This window comes from Hydra vulgaris, chromosome 05 (assembly GCF_038396675.1).
Source record: "Hydra vulgaris chromosome 05, alternate assembly HydraT2T_AEP".
Classification (NCBI taxonomy): Eukaryota; Metazoa; Cnidaria; class Hydrozoa; order Anthoathecata; family Hydridae; genus Hydra; species Hydra vulgaris.
This window is the reverse complement of record NC_088924.1, coordinates 30,401,965-30,423,347: the sequence shown is the minus strand read 5'-3', so window position 1 is coordinate 30,423,347 and position 21,383 is coordinate 30,401,965. Positions and strand designations below refer to the sequence as shown.

The 21,383-nt window shown below is 28.6% G+C and overlaps 1 protein-coding gene across 1 annotated transcript in view; it reads right to left on the bottom strand.

Annotated features, from left to right (window-relative positions):
* Positions 1-18,080, bottom strand: part of LOC136071951 (serine/threonine-protein kinase PLK1-like) — a 49,818-nt gene extending 31,738 nt beyond the window's left edge. The window contains exons 1-4 of the mRNA XM_065797893.1: positions 17,695-18,080; positions 13,739-13,846; positions 12,595-12,711; positions 131-348 (exon numbers count right to left, since the gene is read on the bottom strand). Coding sequence (XP_065653965.1) covers positions 131-348; positions 12,595-12,711; positions 13,739-13,846; positions 17,695-17,859 — 608 coding nt within the window. The 5' untranslated portion in view covers positions 17,860-18,080. The remainder of the gene's footprint in view (positions 1-130; positions 349-12,594; positions 12,712-13,738; positions 13,847-17,694) is intronic.
* Positions 18,081-21,383: the final 3,303 nt, after the last annotated feature.

Here is a 21,383-nt window from a genome sequence, read left to right as displayed (position 1 = left end):
CCCCTTCTAAAATTATGCAACAAATTTGTAACTGTCCTGATAAAAAATGTTGCATCACCAAATCGAGTACCCCTCCCATACTAACATACCATATAAAACAATTTCTTTTTCAAAATGAAGTTATACTTACTTCTTTCTTTCTCCATCAAACTCTACTCTAGTAGCAAGACCAAAATCACCAATTTTGACTTGAAAGTCATCATTTAAAAATAGATTTCCAAGTTTCAAATCTCTATGAATTATATGTTTACTATGAAGAAAGCAAACAGCGTCAACAATCTGTTTCATATAAAATCTAACTTCAGGTTCAGTCACAGCTTTTCTGCGCTTATACAATTCCATCATAGACTAAAACAAATTCCAGACTTAAATTTATGATTTCTAATATAATTAAATGAAATACAGTTATAAAAACTTGATTAAACTTATATATCTTTTAATGTTAACTTGACTTTCTGTAAACTTTTTTTTACGTTTATCTTTCTGCTAACCTGTAACTTGAAACCAAGGAAAAAAATTTTGTCACATCAAAAATGTAAACAAATAAGGAAAAATAAAACAAATACAAAAGTTGACTTGTGTTCCTTTAAAAAGCACTGATGTCAATGCATTTTTGCTTTCTTTAGTTATAAGCAAAGTAATTGAAACTATAACTACATTTATGTTGCATTTGAAAAAAAATAAATGTTTGACTAAGAAACAGCATGGATTTAATAGAAATGAAAACTGTTATACAGACCTTTTTGATTAATTTATGGATTTAATAAAACAGGCAATGGAAGAATAATAGATATTATACTCTTAGATGTCAAAGCTTTTGATTCTGCGCCTTATGACAGATAGCGTCCTACACAAAAAAGTTATGGTATTCAAAATAATACACTTAAAGGGTGTAGAAATTTTGTATGTAACAGAGTGCAACCTGTTGTTTCTAATGACAAGTTTTTTAATTAGACGCCAGTTACAAGTGGTGTGCGTAAGGTTCTTTTTCCGGTGTATTTATGTTTACTGTTTATATAATTATCTAAATAAATTAGTGTTGTTACGACTATTAAATAATTGACTGTCGACTATTAAATAATAGACTGTCGACTAAATCGACTTTGTTGTATCGCAATAAAGAAGGAGAATAACTACCATGATTAAGATTGGATTGCGGTCAAATTCTATATAAATACAGAAACTCTTATTGTAAGGGAGAGTTGGGAATAAATAAATCTTATTGTAAGGGGGAGTTGGGAATAAATAAAATGTAAGAATATAATCAAAGTTTCTTAAATATAAAATTGGCGACGAAGATTAAACTAAATAAAAATTTTTTTTTTTTAAATGGATTCACTTATTTCTAATCCTACATTACCAAATTTTCCTACATTTGATCCTACACAAGACTCGAGTGTACTCTATTCAAAGTGGAATAATTATGTGAAAAGTTTTCACATTCTATGTACAGCGATTGGCATAACGGACAATCAACGAAATCTATCAATGCTGTTGACATATATTGGGGATGAAACCTATGAAATATACAAGAATCTAAATGACCAAACAACCAAAAAAAAACACTTCAAGAAGTTATAGAATCTTTTGATAATCATTTCAAGCAGCAAATGAACATAAATTAGGAGACATTTATTTTGCGATAAATGAAACAATTACACAAGGAGTCAACTCACCATTTTTTTATACGACTCAAGAAACAAGCTAGGAAGTTTCACGACACTGATTTAGCCATGAAACAACAAATAGAGCTATCAACAACCATAAAAAAACTTAGAAACTACTCTTTCCAAAACTAAAATAAAAGTCTGACCGAAATTTTAACCATTGCAAAAACATTTGAAGCAATAAAAAGTCCAGTTAGAAGTGGTAAAACAACACCACAACAAAGAAGACGCAATTTGCCATATACGCAACAGAAGGAAATCCAATAAACGTAAACTTTTTTGTTCAAATAACAAGTTTAAAAAAAGTTTCCAAAGAAAAAACAATGCTTTAACTGTGGGGGAGAATACCTACACTCAGATGTGTGTCCAGCAGCAGGAAAAACGTGTTATAATTGTAAATAAATGGCCATTTCTCAAGTTGCTGCATGAAAAAAAACATATAAACAATAAGTTGTGCGAAATTTCAAAACCTTTTAATTCTATGGGTTTTCGCTCGTTGAATAATATGGAGACATTTTTTAAAAAAACTCGTGATTTGTTTTAGGTTTCTGACAATAAAGAAGAAAAGTCAAAAAAAAAGTATTATTTAAAGTACAATATTGAAAATGTTTATTCTGTTAATAACTATTCTCGAAAACAAATAGTTTTACACGACAACAACATGAGACTACTGGGAACACAAAAACAGAAAGTTATTGAAGAAATGGTTAATTTTTCAACAACTGTATACATAAACTAATACAAGTTAAAAGCATTAGTAGATATTGGTGCATCTGTAAACATCATTAAAAAAAACACATTTTACCAGCTGAAAAACACTTCAAAACCACAAATTCATTTAAAAAAAAAAAGTCTTATCATACGGTGCAAACCAACCTTACCTCAAAGTAAGTGGCGAGTTTTCAACATTAGTGGAAATGCTAACTAAAATGACGCTAACTACCTTTTTAGTATTAGAAACAAATCACAAAAATCTACTATCAGGCTTATTTAGTGGGAAAATAGGAAAGTTAAAAAACAAAATAGCCCATTTAAATATAGATAGTAATTATAACCAATTGTTCAAAAAGAACAACAAATTTTGTTTGCATTAGAAGAATTAGTAGATAAAAAACTTTTAGAGTTAGAAGAACCGAACTCAATTGAAGACATGACAAACGCTCCAACACCATGGATAAACCCATTAGTCATAGTTCCAAAAGGAGATGATATTAGGATTTATATAGATATGCGATGTGCTAACAAAGCTATTTCAAAGACGTGTTACTCCACCCCAATTATAGACGATATAATTAATCAAATTATAGGTTCTTCAGTCTTTAGTAAACTAGATTTAAATAGTGCTTTTTACCAACTCAAATTATCTCCTGAATCAAGATCTATAACAACATTCCAATCAAACAAACGTCTTAAAAGGTTTAAAAGATTAACTTTTGAGGTTAACTCAGCTCAAGAAGAACTATAACATGCACTAAAACAAACACTTTCAGGTATAACAGGGGTAATTAAAATTGTAGATGATATTTTAGTCTATGGGAAAAACGAAAACAAACGAACACAACATTACACTCTTAAAGGTGTTACAAAGATTAAGTGATACCGGGTTAACACTAAATTTAAGTAAATGTATATTTTTTACAGATACAATTATTCTTAGGATGGTATAAAGCCTAACTCACAGCGACTCAGAAAAAGTTGCTGAGAAGTTTTTTAGAGTTGATGAATTATTTTAAAAGGTTCATAAACGACTTCAGTACAATTACTCATCCACTTCGTAAATAACTAAAAAAAGGACGCCAAGTATAAATGGTCTGAAGAATGTCAAACTACATTCAATACCCTAAAAAACTTCTTATCAACTGAGACAGGTTTAACATTTTTTGACAAAAAAAAAAAAAGAAACTATTCTTTACACTTATTCTATAAACTATTCTTATAGCAGATATTCTGAATGGATGCAAGTCCTTTCAGAATATCTGCTATATTACTGCAAAGGTCAAAGAAAGATGGCAAAGTTAAAATAATTTCATATTCATCATGAGCTTTATCAAAAATGGAACAAAAACATTCACAACTTGAAAGAGAATGCCTCAGCATAGTATATGGATGCAAACACAACCAATGATATTCAATGATCACAGATCAATAATAACATTATTGAACAACCCAAAATCTATAATTTCTTTAAGAATTGAGAGAATGACTCAGGTTACTAAGTTTTTCATTCGTGTTAAAACATGTCAAAAGCAAGGAAAATATAAGCGATTATGCAAGTAGAGATCCTTTTCACAACGACACAACAAAATTGTTCAAGATAGAAGAATATGTAAATTTCATAAGCAATTTTGCCAAACCACACGCCATTAATATCAATAAAATAAAAGCATACATACTTTCCGACAAGACACTACAGCAACTTGCTACGTTGATAAGAGAGAACAAATGGCACTATTTAGACAAAAGTTTAAAATTTTAAACTCAGAGACGATGTCGCCTATTTGAATAAGTTTTGTAAATTTAAATATGAATTAATTGTCACAACGGATAATAACTTAATATTGAAAAATAAAAGAATTGTCATACCTAAATTACTCCAAAAGGAAGTTATTGATTTAGCACATGTAGGTCACATGGGAATAACAAAAACGAAAGCCCTTATATATTCAAAAGTATATTTTCCACATATGGACATAATGATTAAAGAAAAACTGAACTGCACGACTTGTAAACTATTATCTGTAAGGCTTATTTTGTAAACTAAGCAAAACACACCTGCACCGCTCTGTATAACGGAAACCCTCAAAACGTGTGGGAAACAATTAACACTGTCTATTTAGGTCCATTCCCAAACAGGAAATACATCCTAACATTTACCGATCAGACATTCAAATATCCATATGCCGAAATAGTAAACTCAACAAATGCAAACATTTATTCTAACACTTGCCAATATTATAGTGCTATTCGGAATACCTTGCACCATCATTACGGACAACGGCCCTTCTTTTCACTCATACTTAGTTCAATCATTAATGAATTCATATGGAATTCATCACAGACACATTACTCCATGATGGCTGCAGGGCAACAGAGACATAGAACGTTTCAACCAACCTCTAACCAAAATTATTCGAACTGCTACAATAGAAAAAAAAAGATTTTACCCAAGAAATTCAAAAAATTTTATTTTCATATAGAAATACTCCCCGTTGCACAACAAATATAGCACCAGCAGACAATGTTTAATTGTAAAATAAACCATACAATACCTCCAACAGACAATAAATCAACCATCAGTCAAAAAGAAATAGCTTATAAAAACTAATTGAGATCGAAATCACACGCAAAACAACTTCATGACAAACGGTTTAAGTCGACTGCCAATACAAATGACAAATTGGAACCAAAGTATTAGTAAAACAAGATAAAATTAACAAACTATCGCCATCTTTCAAAAATCATCCATTCCTGATTACGGAAATCAAAGGAACAATGATAACAGCCAAATCTGATATAAATAACAAGACAACTACGAGAAATTGCTCACATTTTAAACCTGTTCCAATACAATTAAAACTACCAAGGATTGGATTGCGGTCAAACTCTATATAAACACGAAAACTTTTATTCTAAGGGGAAGTTGGGAATAATTAAAATGTAAGAATATAATCAAAGTTTCTTAAATATAAAAGACTTATATATTTTCAAAAATCGACTAATACATTTTAAAAATCAACTTAGTCGACTAGAAGTTAATTTAGTTGAAAAATGGGAATAATTTATTTTTTTGAAATAAATTTTCATAAAAATAATAAAGTAATTTATTTTCGCTTTCTATTTTTTAACATCATATTATTTAAATGTTAATGTAGCAAAACAATATGAAGGAACCCCCACTCCAACAACTGGACAATTTATTCCTAGACCCCAATGATTTAGAGACTGCCTTAAATACTTGGTATATATCAAAGTCTTTACAATCATATATACAATGTGGTTGTATAGAAAACCTTTTAATTTTGGAGCTTCACAACTTAATTTTGCCCCAGGCCCCCAAACCACCTTGAAGCAGCCTTATATGTATGAAAGTATTCATGAAAATCAAAAGCATTGAGTAAGCAAAAGAAAAAAAAATAATGAAATACATAACTGATTGTTTAATTATGTATGATCGTTTTTATTGTTTTTTTAATGTAGTTATTAAGATGCTACCAGAAGTACCCACGGTCTTATCACAGAGCACCGGAAAGAGCTAAAATAATGCTAATATGCTATGAATTAGATAAAACTTTATAAGAGTAAACAAAAAATAAGTAATAGTTATAATTAGAGATGTTATACTTCCTAAAATAGCCATTCACTATGTACACTGTCACAAGCAAATAATAAATTTTTTTTAGCAAGTTCTTTCAGGATGTTTTGTGCTTGCTAACCAACACTTGTAAGGGTTTGCTGTCCAATTTAAGCAAACGGTTTCATGTAAAAACTAATATCATTTGCAATTTCTTTTTCTTACGAAGTAGAGTTAAATCATCATCAGTGCTACTAGTCACCGGTGATGGTTCATCGGTGTCAATCAGCCTTTCACTGAGAACGATTTATTGCATCGTTTTATCGCAACCGTATAATTACTTTCCCATTAAAGTTAAACAATGTTTTAAGTTTATAACCTCTGAAATGCAAATACCTGAGCTGGTTATTTTTGTAATCTTTTTGAATGGTTTGAAGAGTATGATACATTTATACATAATTATAGTTAAATTAAATTGATGTAACAGTCAACAAATAATGTGTGCTGTTACACAGCCAAATCATTAATTAACAAAAATACCCACAGCATTTTTAATTTAAAAGCTTTTAACCTAAATAAAACAACTGCTTTATGAGTTAATGTTAAATGTAATATTATAAACAGAGAAAAGCTTTTTTTTGGTTATAAAAATACATTTAAACATCTTAAAAGATATTTTATTTGACTTGTATTTTGCCAGTTTGTAAAGTATTGTAAACTTTACAACACTGCATCATTAAGTCATAACTGCCAATTTTTAACTTAACATCTTTTGCCAATACACCCACAACATACACTTCATCAAACCAGGTCAGAACCTTTAAATAGGAAAGTGCATGCTTTTGTTTTTAAACAGACAAACAAAAGTAAAAGATTGAAAAGTTAAATCGAATGAAAAGATAAAAGAATTATACAATTTTCACTCATCTAAATCGACTTTTAGTTGATTAGTAAAAAGTCTATAGACGATTCGTCTATAGTCGATTAGTAGGAAGTCTATAAACGATTCAATTGACTATTCGTTTTTTCTTAGTCAACTAATTTTGACTTTCGACTAGTCAACTTTTAGTTGACTTGGTCAAAGTTGATAACAACAGTAAAATAAATAAACTGTCAAAATTATGGGTTTTAAAATTTAACATAAACAAATTTAATTCCATGCATATAGGAGCAAAAATACCAATAAAAACCTCTGGAAACTAATGTTGAACTAAAAGGTTTAGGAATTATGATTTCAAATGATTTGAATTTGTCTAATCAAAATTTGTGTCCAGAAATGCTAAAAAAAATGTTAGAAACACTTATTTAAAAACTTGGACAAAGACGCACCTAAATTATTGTACACCTGACTAGTAATAGGTCCGGGGCAGGGGCCAAGTTTGTGACCGGGGCTGCATAAACATTTATACATTCTAAAGTAGAACTTTTAAATTCAAAATTCATGTTATATTTTTTATATATATGCATATATAAACATCATTATGATCAACATGATTATCTTCACTTTTGGCAAATACCACACGATATAAATACTAAAGTTTATATAATATGTAAGGATATTGTATGCCAGCATCTAGATAAATAGCAAACATGTATGTTTATATCCATAATATGTATGCATAAAGCACATCTTGGCAGCTTTTATTCCTTCTGGAATAAAAGTTTAAAAGCTTTTGTTCCTTCTTTTCAATTTTAAGACCAGTTTCTTTATTAAACTTTAATCATTTTTTACATCTTTTTTATAAGAACACCTCTCTTAAGAACAAATGTCCTTTTATTATTCCAAGAAGCCAATGTAAAAATGTCCTGCCTGATGTTAAGCTCTGTTATTCTCAGTTTACTAAATCTTGTATACTATCTCAGACGTTAGGTTCTAGAGACTTTTGGTTAGTCTTCATCAGTGTCATTAACTAAAGTAAATCTAACATTTAATCTCTAACTCATGGGTCTGATCTTTTTACTTTTCCCAAGAATAAAGCAGAGTTTTTTGCAAAGAAATCTTACTCTAATTGGACAGTTAAACAGATTAACCTATTGTTAAACATCCAAATCACTCTGGCTTCCAACGCTAAAATTACATGGTGCGACAGCGATTCGCGAACTAATTTTTGGCTAGGTTTTGTAATGTAAATAAAATACTTCTGCAATTTGCTTTGTTGATTAATGTTCAATGACCGTCTTAGATTTAAATAATTTAATAAAATAGTAAATAAAACACATTTTAGTTAAAAGTTTTACAATGGAAGCCAAAAGAACTGAAGTTTTAAATTTGATTCACACAGCTTTGTCTGCAAGTGAAGTGATTCATGTTTCTGGAGTATCTAAAACTACATTTTACAAAGTGGTTAAACGTGGCAGTGCTGAAAGAGCCAAAATGCCATCTCCAGTGAATAAAAAAGTTGATAAAAAGTTCACAGAAAAGCTTAAAAAGCATGCTGAAAAGAAACCTACTGTATCCATTAGAAAGACAGCAAAATTGTTTAATGTTGATGAAAGGACAGTCAGAAGAACTCTAAAAACATTTGGAAAAGTCAGTGTGCCCCAACCTTCATGTCAACTTTTAACAGAAAGACTAAAAACTTTACGATTGGAACAATCAAAGAAGCTTCTAAATCAGCTAAAAAGCCATGCTTCATCAACAGTTAAAGTTTTCTCAGATGAAAAACTTTTAGTGTTGACTGTGTGATAAATAGGCGATATGACAGATTCATTGTGCATAAGGGTGACAAAGCACCAACCGTGTGTCACACCAAGCACCCTCAGTCCATCATGATGCTAGGAATCATCGCTTCTAATGGAGAGAAATGTTCACCAATCTACATCAACGAGAAAGAAAAAGTTACCTCTGATTTGTATATTAGCTTACTAAAACACTATGTAGTGTTATGGCTGAAGAAGACATTCTCAGAAAACAATTACATTTTCCAACAGGACAATGCACCTTGTCATGGGTCCAGAAAAACTCAACAATATCTTCAGGACAATATGGCTAACTTCTGGCCCAAACACTCTTGGCCACCATCCAACCCTGACCTGAATCCCCTTGACTATAGTGTGGAGAGTAGTTAAGAGTAAGGGTTGCAAAAAGGCTCACTCAAGTGTCAAGTCACTGAAGTCATCAATTACCAGTGCTTGGAACTCAATGTCAAGGGACCATATAATAAGCACCTTCCAGTCCTTTCGTCCTAGGCTTGAGGCAGCAATCAAAAAAAAGGAGACTTAATTAAATGCTAAGGTGGAAAAAGTATTTATCTTTAACTTTTCTTTTATTAATATTCCATGAATATAACCTTGTAGTGCTTTAAAAATTCATTTTGAAAAATGTTCTAAAAAATTCACGAATCGCTGCCGCACCCTGTAATTCTTAATTAAAAACATCTTCAGTTTGCGCTCTAGACAAGATTTCCATCATAGTCTTAAAAAAGTGTTCTCCAGAACTCTCTTCAATTTTTGCTAAATTTTTAAAAAGTACTAAATAAGTGGTTCCAATTTTTCAAAACTCTAGAAAACACTTTAACTATACTAGAATAGTCCTCACTCTGTTGTTAGTTTTTTATATAAAGCTTTTGAGATTAATTTATTTCTAATTGCAGTATTAAAGTTATTCTTGAAGGCCTACACTCTTCTTTATTTCAAGTAACTTTAAGGGTACCACAAGGTTCTATCTTTGCTCCTGTATTGTTTCTTATCTACAATAATGATCTTCATGAAAATTTTACATCTAAAGTGGCTCTATTTTTAACTGCTTAGAACAAGCAGCCAATTTTTAATCTGATCTCTCTTTTGTAACAGCCTAAGGCTTACAGTGGCTTATGGATTTAAATTCTGGACTTAAAATTCACAATTTTCGTTAGACAATAAAATTCCTTTATTTACTACAAAATTGTAAATGTAATTAGACCTGCTTTATCTGCCAAGCTTAAGCCACTCTCCCACTGTTATAAGGTTGTATTTCTTTCTTTTTCTTCAAATATAATTATGGTGAATGCTCAAATGAGCTACCTCTATTATGATAAACCAAAACTCATTCTTATTTGGCTTCTTATACAATAAGTTGCATCCTTTTACTGTATCTGTCCCTTTATGCTATAAAAACTTTTATTAATCCAGTTTTTTTCCTTGCACATCAAAAAAAAACCTTATAACTCTTACCTTTCTTCATGTTTTCCTTTTTTTACAACCTAGAACTTTTTGAGCCTTTAGTTTACTGTTTCCTAGTACTTTAACTTATTCTCTATTTAAAATAACTCATAACTTAATAGTGGTTGCTTGCAGTGCAGTAGCAAGCTAAAATGGCGCCAGGGGCCTGAAAACATTTGGCGCCTACCCACTAAAAATGGCCCTGCCAGCCCCACCCCCTCATAAAAATAATGTACCCTTAAAAATGACCTTCCTTCTCCAAAAAACTAATTTAGTAACTTCTAATCGCATTTACAGGCTGTGGTTTGAACCTTTGAGAGATAGTAACAAAAAAATTGAAAATGGCCCCAATACAAAAATTCTTAAGCACTTAAAAATTTATTAACAATAACAAATAAGTTTAATATACATCAAGCTTTTATTGTTGCAATATGGTCTGCCAATAGAGGATTTTAATGACTCATCAACTTTAAGGTACTTAAAAAGATTCCACTTTTTTGTTTCCCTATTGCATCATTACTGCCTCTTAGAGCTAAATTATTATTTGCACAGAAAAATATGACATCAACAATAATTTTCAAAATGTTCTTCCATTTGTTTGCTTCTCGATTTATTGTTCTCTGAAGGTCATTGTCTAAAGTTTGGCCTTTTTTAAAATTTTGCTCCATCTCCTTCCAAATTGCATAGCATTTTCTATGCTCAGGACTATTCTCATGTTCAGGAATTTTTGGGATTAAGTTTTTTCCAGACACTAAATTCTTTAGAAATATCAGACAACTTATTAGCTTTTGTTAAGAAAAAAAGTACAAAACAAAGTTTGCCATTGGCAAGCATCTTTTTGAACCACTTTGAACTGAAATGTCTTATTTTGTATCAGAAGAAGAAGTTGATGGAAAGGTTTCTCTGATTTATGCCCAGGACCATTTTCAATTAAAAAGCACCTCACTTGATCAGTTATTTGTGGCCATGTGGCAGGACCTTTTAGCACAAAATTTGTGTTTGGAATATCTTTTTTTCCTTCTTCTTTGGGATTTGATGGTTGAAAGTTATTTTTTTTTACCACTTACTAAAAAATCCTCAACAAGTGCTATGTCTATATCAGAAATTTGAAAAACCTTAGTTTTGTTTAGATCTTGATTTGATAACGGTGAGTAAGACTGAATTTTGTTAATATCTTGATTGGATGAATTCATAAAAGCCTGCATTTGACATGGAGTTATTTCAGTTGAATCTTCTTTTTCAGTTAAATTTTCATTTTGGGATGCACTAACAAACTATCAGTGTCTTTCACAAACCATTTTTTTTTTTAATTTTTCTAGTTTCTTTTCACTTTCTTCTCTTTGTCTTTTTTGTTTTTTGTAATATGCCCCTGATGGTTTTTTTTGGAGGTGCCATTTTTAAATTTTTAATAACTTTATAATGCACAAAATATCTTTTTTTACGGCATTTTTACAAAATTTAATTATTGCATAAATAAGATTTTTTTTAAATTAAGTTATGAATTGTGCAAGACATTGAGGAAAGAAACTTGCGAGTGATGAAGTGGGAAGAGATAAATAATCTTAATAATTGAAAATTGCTACCTTTACAATAAACTAACTTAAAATATTGAAAGTAAAATTGTCCAATTTTCTGCCCTTACCAAAATGGTGCTCAGGGCCTAGGCCCCCAAGGTCCCTCCTCATTACTGCATTGGTTGCTTGCAATCTTGTTAGAAATTAATTAGAGTTTAAAAATATATAAATATATGCCAGAATTTAATAAATAGTAAATGTAAGTATATATAAAATAAATAGTATATATAAAATTATAGTATATAATGTATTAAAAAATTTCTTTCTAGCCCCGGCTATCAACCCCTGCTAAATCTTATACTTTTGCCGAGGCTGGGACCAGGTTTGCAAAAAGTCTCATTTTCAGCCGGGGACAGGGCCCTGGTCACTTACTAATTGTCTTTGGACTGCACAATATAACACATCCTTCTGGACTAAATAATATCACACAGACTCTAGACTAAATAAAATCACACAATCTCTGGACTACATTATACTATGCAGTTGTTGGACTACATAACTTTAGTGTGATATCCTCACTTAGATCCAGTCAAAAAAAGTAACATAAATGATACAAGGTAAACCAACACAAACAAGATTTCTTCAGGAGAGAAACAAAATGTATGTATTTTAAATTAACTACTCTCAAAAAAATATATACGATTAAAAAATATATACATTAAAAAATATATACAATTAAAAAATATATACAATTAAAAAATATATACAATTAAAAAATATATACAATTAAAATTATTCAGTTTTTCAAAAGAGTATAACAACAAGACAGCTTATCATGGAAGTACCCCACCTGACAAATTAATAGCTTTAATTGCAAGAGGTTATAACATTAGGTTTCATATTATAAACTTTAGCAATGAGACTGTTTTACCTAAACATAAAGTTTTAGTTAAAAAGATATATATAATAAAATAAAACTTACACGTTTATTACATAGTTCCAGTATAATATAAACATAATGTGCATCTTCAAAATAACTATGAAAACCAACAATATGCTTATAAGAAAGTTCGCGATGGATCTGAATTTCTTGTGCCATCTTTATCATTAAAAATAAATAAAAATAACAATATTAATAATAATAATAGTAATAATATAATAATAATATAATAATAATAATAATAATAATAATAGACATTATTAATTACAAAAAAAGTTATGTTTCAATTTACTCAATTATTTTAAACTTTTCAAATAAACATTGCCAACAAAAACAAAAATTGCCAATGCAAAATTACAATTTGCAAAACATATTTGTATTTTGTTGCTATTTTTACAAAAAGATTCTAATTTTTATGGATAAAAATTTTAATAACAGCATAACAATGTCAAACACATAACATGCTATTTAGGTTTACATATTTTAATGTTATTAGTTGGTTACTGACAGATTACGATTTAATGGATTGAAAATGTTTAATGTACATTTTTGCAGAAAAATTAAACCAAAATTTTGTTCAATTTTCAAAACAAACATAAATCTCTTGCAAAACTGTGAAAACAATTTTCCTGAAATAAAAACAACATTTTTTTCTTTAATATAAATTTATATAAGAGAAAGAAAATAAAAAGTTGTATGTAAATTTATACAAAAATTAAAACAAAACAAGTTGTGCTAAAGTAGACCACAATTCATTTTTAATTACTAGTATAGTATTATTGTGATTTATGTATTATATTAGGTTATAAAACACACTACAAATAAATTATGTTAATTTACTGCTAGTATTAAACATAATAGACGAGGTGAATAAAGAAAAGCAATTGCTTTTACTCAGCGTTTTTGAGTTCAGCTTTACATGAATAAAAATTTTAGCAAACTTGCTCAAATTTTTATTCACGTAAAGCTAAGCAATTTACTCCAAAAACGCTGAGTAATTGTTCAGCTTTACAAGAATGTTTGAGCATATTTATTTAGTCACTGCATTTAAAAACATCTTATTAACTACATTTAAAAGCATTTTATTAAGTCACTACATTTAAAAACATGTCATAAAAAAGATGAAATAAAATAAGTAAACACATGTTAATTTAATTAAGTTTTATTATAAGGTTTGTAAACATACCTTGTCTCTTTGATGACTTTTTGTTAAAAGAGATTTGGGTACTATTTTTCCAGCAAAAACAGAATTAGTTACTTTGTCAGTCATTTCATAACACTTTGCAAAACCACCCTAAAATAACAATAATAAAAGAATTTTGATACAAATTTCTGAAGAAAATAATAACTTTAGTGAGTAAAAAAATAAAAAAAATATATAGCAATATATATTTTTAATATTATTATAACATTACGTGTCTTGTAGTTACATCCAAGATCATTTAAATTTTTTGAAATTAGTATTAAAATAAGGATAACTGCAGTGAGTATTTTATTTTATGTTGGTTACAATTTACAGTAATATAATTTGTGGAAAAAAGTTTGTTTTAAATTTTGTGGCTTGTGTTGTTGCATTTGAGTTTAACTCTGCTGTCTTATTTTAAATATTGCTGGAGTTTGCTATTAATACCATAATAATATTTCAAATATTGTTGGAGTTTGTTGTTAGTACCATAATAATATTTCAAATATTGTTGGAGTTTGTTGCTAGTACCATAATAATATTTCAAAAATTGTTGGAGTTTGCAGTTAGTACCATAATAATAACAATAAATGTATAAGTATTTATTATATTTTAGGTGAAAAACTATTTAGAGTAATGTACATTCATATAAATTTCGAGACATGGAAACTGAAATAATAAAGAAAGCAATATAGAACTACAAAACCAAGAATGGGAAATGTCAGACCAAATGCAGCAATTGCAAAAAATATTAAAAGATGATGGAGGTTCAACTAGTGGACTTGCATGCAGCTCATCTAAAAAGCCAGCACTAAGTAAATCTGTTCAAACAGATGAAAAAAATGATTACAATTAGAAATAGAAGCTGCACAAGGTTTAAGCCAAGAAGAAAGCTTACATAATTGCCTGGATCCAGAAGATTAAGTAGGAGGTCCAATTATCATCAGAGAGAGAAAAGACATCAGCCTAAGAACTGTCACCAAGAAAATCATGAAAAGAATCCCAGATTTATGATTGTAGTGGGTAAAGTAAATTAAATGAAAACACCCTAGGAACTAAGATTTTTTTAACAAAGATTTTGATACCTGATATTTATGCAATAAATGCTTTGTTTGATATTTATGATCTTTAAATGGTATTCAAAAATATTTAAAAGCATATAACTTTTTAATCTAAACATGAATAAAAGTATACTATAAATTAGAAATGACCAGCATTTTTAAAAATTCAGCCAGATACCTGGATAATTATCCAAAAATTATGCGACCAGCATGTTAATTGTAAAGAAAATGTATGAAATGAAATAGCAAATGTCTATCAAAGTTAGACATTAGATTTTTCATTTCACATTTAAAGTTAATTTCAATTAAATTATTCATCAAATTAATATGGGATATTAATAATGAAAAGCTGAAGCAAAAACATAAAAAAATAGCTACAATGATTCCTTTAGAACTCACTAGTATTAGTAATGATAAATGGTTGGTTATCATATTTTGCTAAAAGAACTAGTCCATAAATTATTAGAACCACCAGTATCTTCTGCATTTTTCAAGGAAATTGTTTTTTGAAAATGGAAATATTTATAAGAAAAAGCGATAAAGGCCTTGTTACCTTAACACAGAGAAATTTTATTGTTTATAGATTTCTTATGCTCAGTTAATTTTTATTTATCTGAACTATATAACTTAAAAAATTTTTTTTTTGATTTAAATGGTTTAATTAGGTCTAAATTGTGCATCTCTATGACTGCAGCAATAGTTAAAAGAAGTTTTTTTTTATTACTTATTAACATGAAATATCTGGCATAGCCAACCAGATTATTTTATCCGGCCAGATACTAGATATCAGATAATATACAAATCCGATCCGGATATCTGCCTGGATACTCTATCTGGGATAACTTTAATATAAATATTTAACTCGTAAACACTCTAAACTTAAACTCGTAAACACTCTAAACTCTCTGAGCAGTGGTTATTAGCACTAGTGCGAATTCACTAGGTTGTCAAGTGTATGCACTATTTAATATTTTATGACTGTGTTGTCTAGTGTATCTATTTGCATTTAATATAAGATGGCTTGGTTGTTTTTGTTTTTTATAAGTATGTGTTCGTTTAAACAAACAAGTGCTTGTTAAGAAAATGTTACAGTAACTAATATAGCCAAAGAGAATTTGATAACTAAACAGATTTTTAACAGTTTATACCCAACATACAACCCTCGGAATTAGGAAAAATGTATTTCAGTAAATGTAAATCTTTTAGAGGTCGGCGTCAGGTCAACAAAAATTATTTGATACAAAGGTCTTACCATAAAACATAGAAACGAGGTCGGCAATTTTTTGCCAACCTAAAACACTTTCAGGTCGACAGTTAGGTCGGCATTGCCGAATGCCAAACCTAATTCCGAGGGTTGAACATATATATCTTTTTTTGTACATAATTCCAATGCTTTTTGAAATTTTATTTTCTATTAAACTATTATATTTAGTCAAATATCAAGTAGTATGCCTAAGAATATAATACAGACTACCTACTGAAACATCAAGAGACATTAAGAATGTGGTGTCAGATTTAGAAGATTTTGAAAAGATAATATATTTGCTTTTAGTTATATTCAAAGAGATTTTAATAGATTTTAACCATTCATTGAAGTTCTTAAGTTCCCAAGTATATAAGTTCTCTATTCATGTTACAGTGATTATAAAATATTAAATTTAGTATGCAAGACAGTAAGTAAATATTGTTTATACAAATAATAAACAATAAAAGGCATACAATAGATAATGGGGGAATGCTGCAAGTAATGTTTTCTAAACATATCTTGTCATAAGATATATTTTGTTAACATGAAAATGAAATACAATGAAAAAAGGTATTTTTTTATTGTATCTCGTTTTAATGGTAAATTTGGTATCTGGTATCTCTCACTTTACTGTTAATTTTGATAATAAGTTTTATCACATACTATCGCAAATGATGAAACTTATAAAATAGATACCAAAAATGATGAAACTTGCAAAAAGGTATCACAAGTGATGAAACTTCCAAAATAGATACCTCAAGTGATAAAACTTCCAAAATAAATACCTTAAGTAATGAAACTTCCAAAAAAAATTATAGGCAGCTCTAGCTTATCTTAACATGATGTCAATTGTTTAAAATGATTGTTATAAAACTTCATTTATCATATTGTAGGATGTGTGCACCTTTCTTATAAAGGTGATGGTTTGACACCCCCTCTAGTTCCCTGGATACACCCAGTGGGTAAATCCCAATATAAATTTGTATACCCTTGTTACAGCGATCTTTTGATGCTAATATAAAAGCATCGAGTTATGAATTGACTAAGTAACAACAATTTAGGTTAAAAAAACTATATTTTGACAAGTTTCTTCAACAAATCCCTGTATCTAAAATTTGTTACTTAAAAACATAAAAAAAAATTTAATTGTTAAACATTTATAATTTTATAACCTCAAGATACTGTATTAAATATCTTTCAATGATATATCATTATCTAATAATTGATCATTTTAAAAATTTCAATACACATACTTATCATTGATTATACTTATGTATAATCAATGATAAGATTTAGGTATAGGAAAACTCTTTACACAGCTAGTTCTATTAAGCACAAAAATACTTCTACATTAAATCACAACTTAAATAGCCTTTAAAACAAATATTATTGCTAAATTTGACATAATTTTATAAGTTTAACATAAAAGTAGAACTTTTTTTGGAGCTATATTTCAAGAGAATTTATAAATGATTCAAGTTAGTATTTAAACTTAAAATTTTAACACAATTAAATAAAAAAAAATTATACCAAGTAAATCTTTAATTTTCAACAAGAAAAATACTGCATCGTATTCAGTATTCAAAGAATTTAAAGGTAAAACAATATATAGCAGCAAAATTGTACATAACAAATAAGTATAATATTCTTACTTTTCCAAGAAATTTCCCACGTATATACACTACACCAGTATCAGGGTTAATAATTTCTTCGGCTAATTCAGGTGCAGGAGTAATTTTATCTAAAGGAAGTGTCGTTATTTTGGGTTTTTCAGCCATTTTCTGCCGATATTTTTCTGTATTAGAAATTTTGTTCATCACGAGAATAAATTTACTTAGAATTTCTTTGAGAACTTGATACTAATTAATGTCCCGAATTATTATTTTATTGAATAATTTTACTTGATTAAATGTTGTAAATCCCTGATAGAAGAAAAGAAGGACGTTAGCCTTATGATTTAAAACGAATCAACTAATTCAAAAAGTACGCCAACGAGGATGATTGGACAACTTTTAATAACCGATGTTTTGTTATCTTTGTAAATCACGTGACTTTATTTATATCTATTTGAAAAAAGTAATTAATGTAAAAAAAATTAAATTTAATATATATTCTAAATGGTTACATCGAGGTTACTTACAAATAGTAATAAGTACTAAATAAATAAATAATAAAAAAAAGTTAAAAATATTTAAAATTATGGTAGGAGGCGTTGTTTAATTATTTTAAAAATAATTTTCTTCTAATTTTTATGTAGTTGTTGTAGTGATGGTTTCAGGGTTTTTTGGATTTCAAAATAAGTAACATTTTAAAATAAAATTTATAACTTTTGTTTAAAGTTTACTTTAAAAGTTCAAGAAAAGTTTATTAAAAAAACTCATCATCTAATGGGTTAACAAGAAAAAATCAACACTATAGTTTGCTGTCTATATTTTAATTTTTTTGAACTCTATCGAATTTAAACTATGGGCTGAGTTAATTCTGCTCATACCTTAAATTTAATATTTCCCGGGTTTTTACACGTTTTATTAAAGCGTTTTATGTGCAGTTTTTTATGTTCAAGATAGCTGATGATAATCAAGCTATAATGCAATTTTTTTTTTGTATTTTCATATTTGTTGCAAACTGGACGTTTTACAAAAAATACTCTCTTGTTTCGAAACAAAAATGGCCTCAAAATAAATCCCTCCATTACACGTGAGGAAAAAAAGATTTAAAATTTTTAAATACATTTATCAATAGATTTCTAATTTCATTAAAAATTTTGTGGCGTTTACAATTTATGATCAATTTTCTCATTTTGGAAATAATAAAACTTGTTTTCTCCCAATACGATCAAAAAACGTACTAGACTCGACATTAGGCATTGAATGTGTTAAACCAGTTGTGTTAAACCTGAGCCATAGAAATAATGGATACAAACTAAAATAAGGATACAAACAGTTTGTTTTTTTTATTTAAACAATTTAGACAATGAATAAAAAATGAATCTAGCATTGAAAAAAAGCTTTTTCAACTTATTTTGCTGACCTTGAGTTTATAAATTAGGTTTATAAACTGTATATATATATATATATATATATATATATATATATATATATATATATAGATATATATATATATATATATATATATATATATATATATATATATATATATATATATATATATATATATATATATATATATATATATATATATATATATATATATATATAGATATATATATATATATATATATATATATATATATATATATATATATATATATATATATATATATATATATATATATACAGTAGGGGGTTGATTTTTTTACAACTATACATGGGTATAGTGCCAAAATCTGACATTCTACATCAGATTACCAATTGCAAAAGTTTTACTGACTAAAGTTTCAAAAATGTCCCCCGTAAGTAAAAAAATATAACGTAAAAATCGACAAATTAACAGAAAAATAGCAATTTATTTTTACAAAACTTTCTGTTCATTAATATACAAAGATCAATTGTTTGTGCAATTTAAAAGTTGTTGTGCAGAATAAATCTGAAGTTCATCTTGTCAATATCTTTTGCATAAATTTCTTGCATAATTTTTATGGCTCTTTCCGCACAGATATTAGATCTCTGATTTCCTTGTATGCAACTGGGCTCCTGGGACCAAAATGTTTTCAAGGTTTTCATGGCTGTAGTTAAAGTTATTGCTTGATCTAAATTGTTAAAATTATGTTCTAAGTATTGCATGTCAGAAAACCATATATCAGACCAGGCTGATGTAATGAAGTCACAAACCATGCGAAGTTGATTATTATTCGACTCATTTAAAATATATGCCAGAAGAGCATAGATTGCTTTTGAATTCCATCTGGCATTGTTCAATGATGGCAGACTTTTGAATTTTATAGCCGGATAGCTACCATTCACCTTCATGTATCGGTAACTTCATGTATCGGTAACTTTACCAACTCAAACAAAAAGTCCATACCATCTCTCCATTTATTAGTCTTTACTTTACAAATTTTTTCACCTTGCTTAAAGTTTGATTTTAAACTTTCATAGTTTTTTTCCAGGTTTACAATAAATTTGTAATGTATTTCCGGTGATGAGCTTTTTCCTTCATCTAAAATTTCATTCATGGAATGCTTCAAAATTGTGTCTAACACATGATGCTGACAACCAATAAATTGAACTGGTTCAAGATTTTTTCTTTCAAATTCTCTTTGAAGTTGGCTTACAACTCTATTTTTACTTCCAGTATTAACACTTGTGGTATCAGATATTATAACTTTAATACTACTCCATAGTTGAAATTTATCTAGCACTTCAGCTATTCCACTGTAAATACTATTAGCTTTACCATCACCCAGTTTCAAAATGGCTAACTTGACCTCCTTTTCTGCCTTTTTTAAAATCAAGACTTGATACTCAATCTCGGAAATTCTTTTACCATCAAAATGCAACACCCAATCATCATTTTTTAAATGATTAATCATATGCTTTTCCATTTTTTGAGCTTCTGACATTGTAGCTCTAAAAACCCCAGATTTGGATGGTGCTTGCACATTAACACCACATTCAGATAAATTTTTTCAAACTTCTGTTGATCTCTTAATACTTAGTTTTGACTTCTTAACTAAGTTAACAGCAACAGTGGTGTTCTCATATTTTCTCTTTGTTTTTTGGCCTGGCGGATTATAATCAGAATCTTGCTCATCATCTTGTTCATTGTCTCCTTTATTGTCATCACTGACCTCTACTGTACCTGTTTCAGCTATGATAGTTCTCTTCTTGCCAGCTTTAGATGGATGTACTTTAACAATTTTTGATGTGCAATAGCCAGATTGACCATCAGTTTCCACCTGTAATATATAAAATTCTTTATCTTCATTGCTAAGCCAGTTACCATTCACTTTGGTTATATCAAATAAATAATCCCACTTTTCTTCAAAACATTGTTTGGATTTTTGAACAGAATGATATTTCTTAATAAGAGTTTCTACTTTTTTTGTTATAGACCTTTCATTAATTTTTGGTAAACTCAGTTAAACCATTTTACATCTGGAATACACTGACTTCTCTAAATTTGATAAGTAATTATACCGACCAATAACAGAATAAGCTTTTGGCATTTTATTCATAATGCCAAGTGGCTGCAAAACTCTGTGTATGTGAGATCTTGTTGATTTTGATTTCTCAAAGTGGACTAGATTTTTTGTCCAGGCTTTGATATTTTCAGGTTTTTCAGCTTGGGAGCTTATTCTGGACATTCTGAAATATAAAGTAAATTGAAATAATTTTAAGTTACATGCAAAACTAAAATGAAATCTAGTAAACACAAAAAA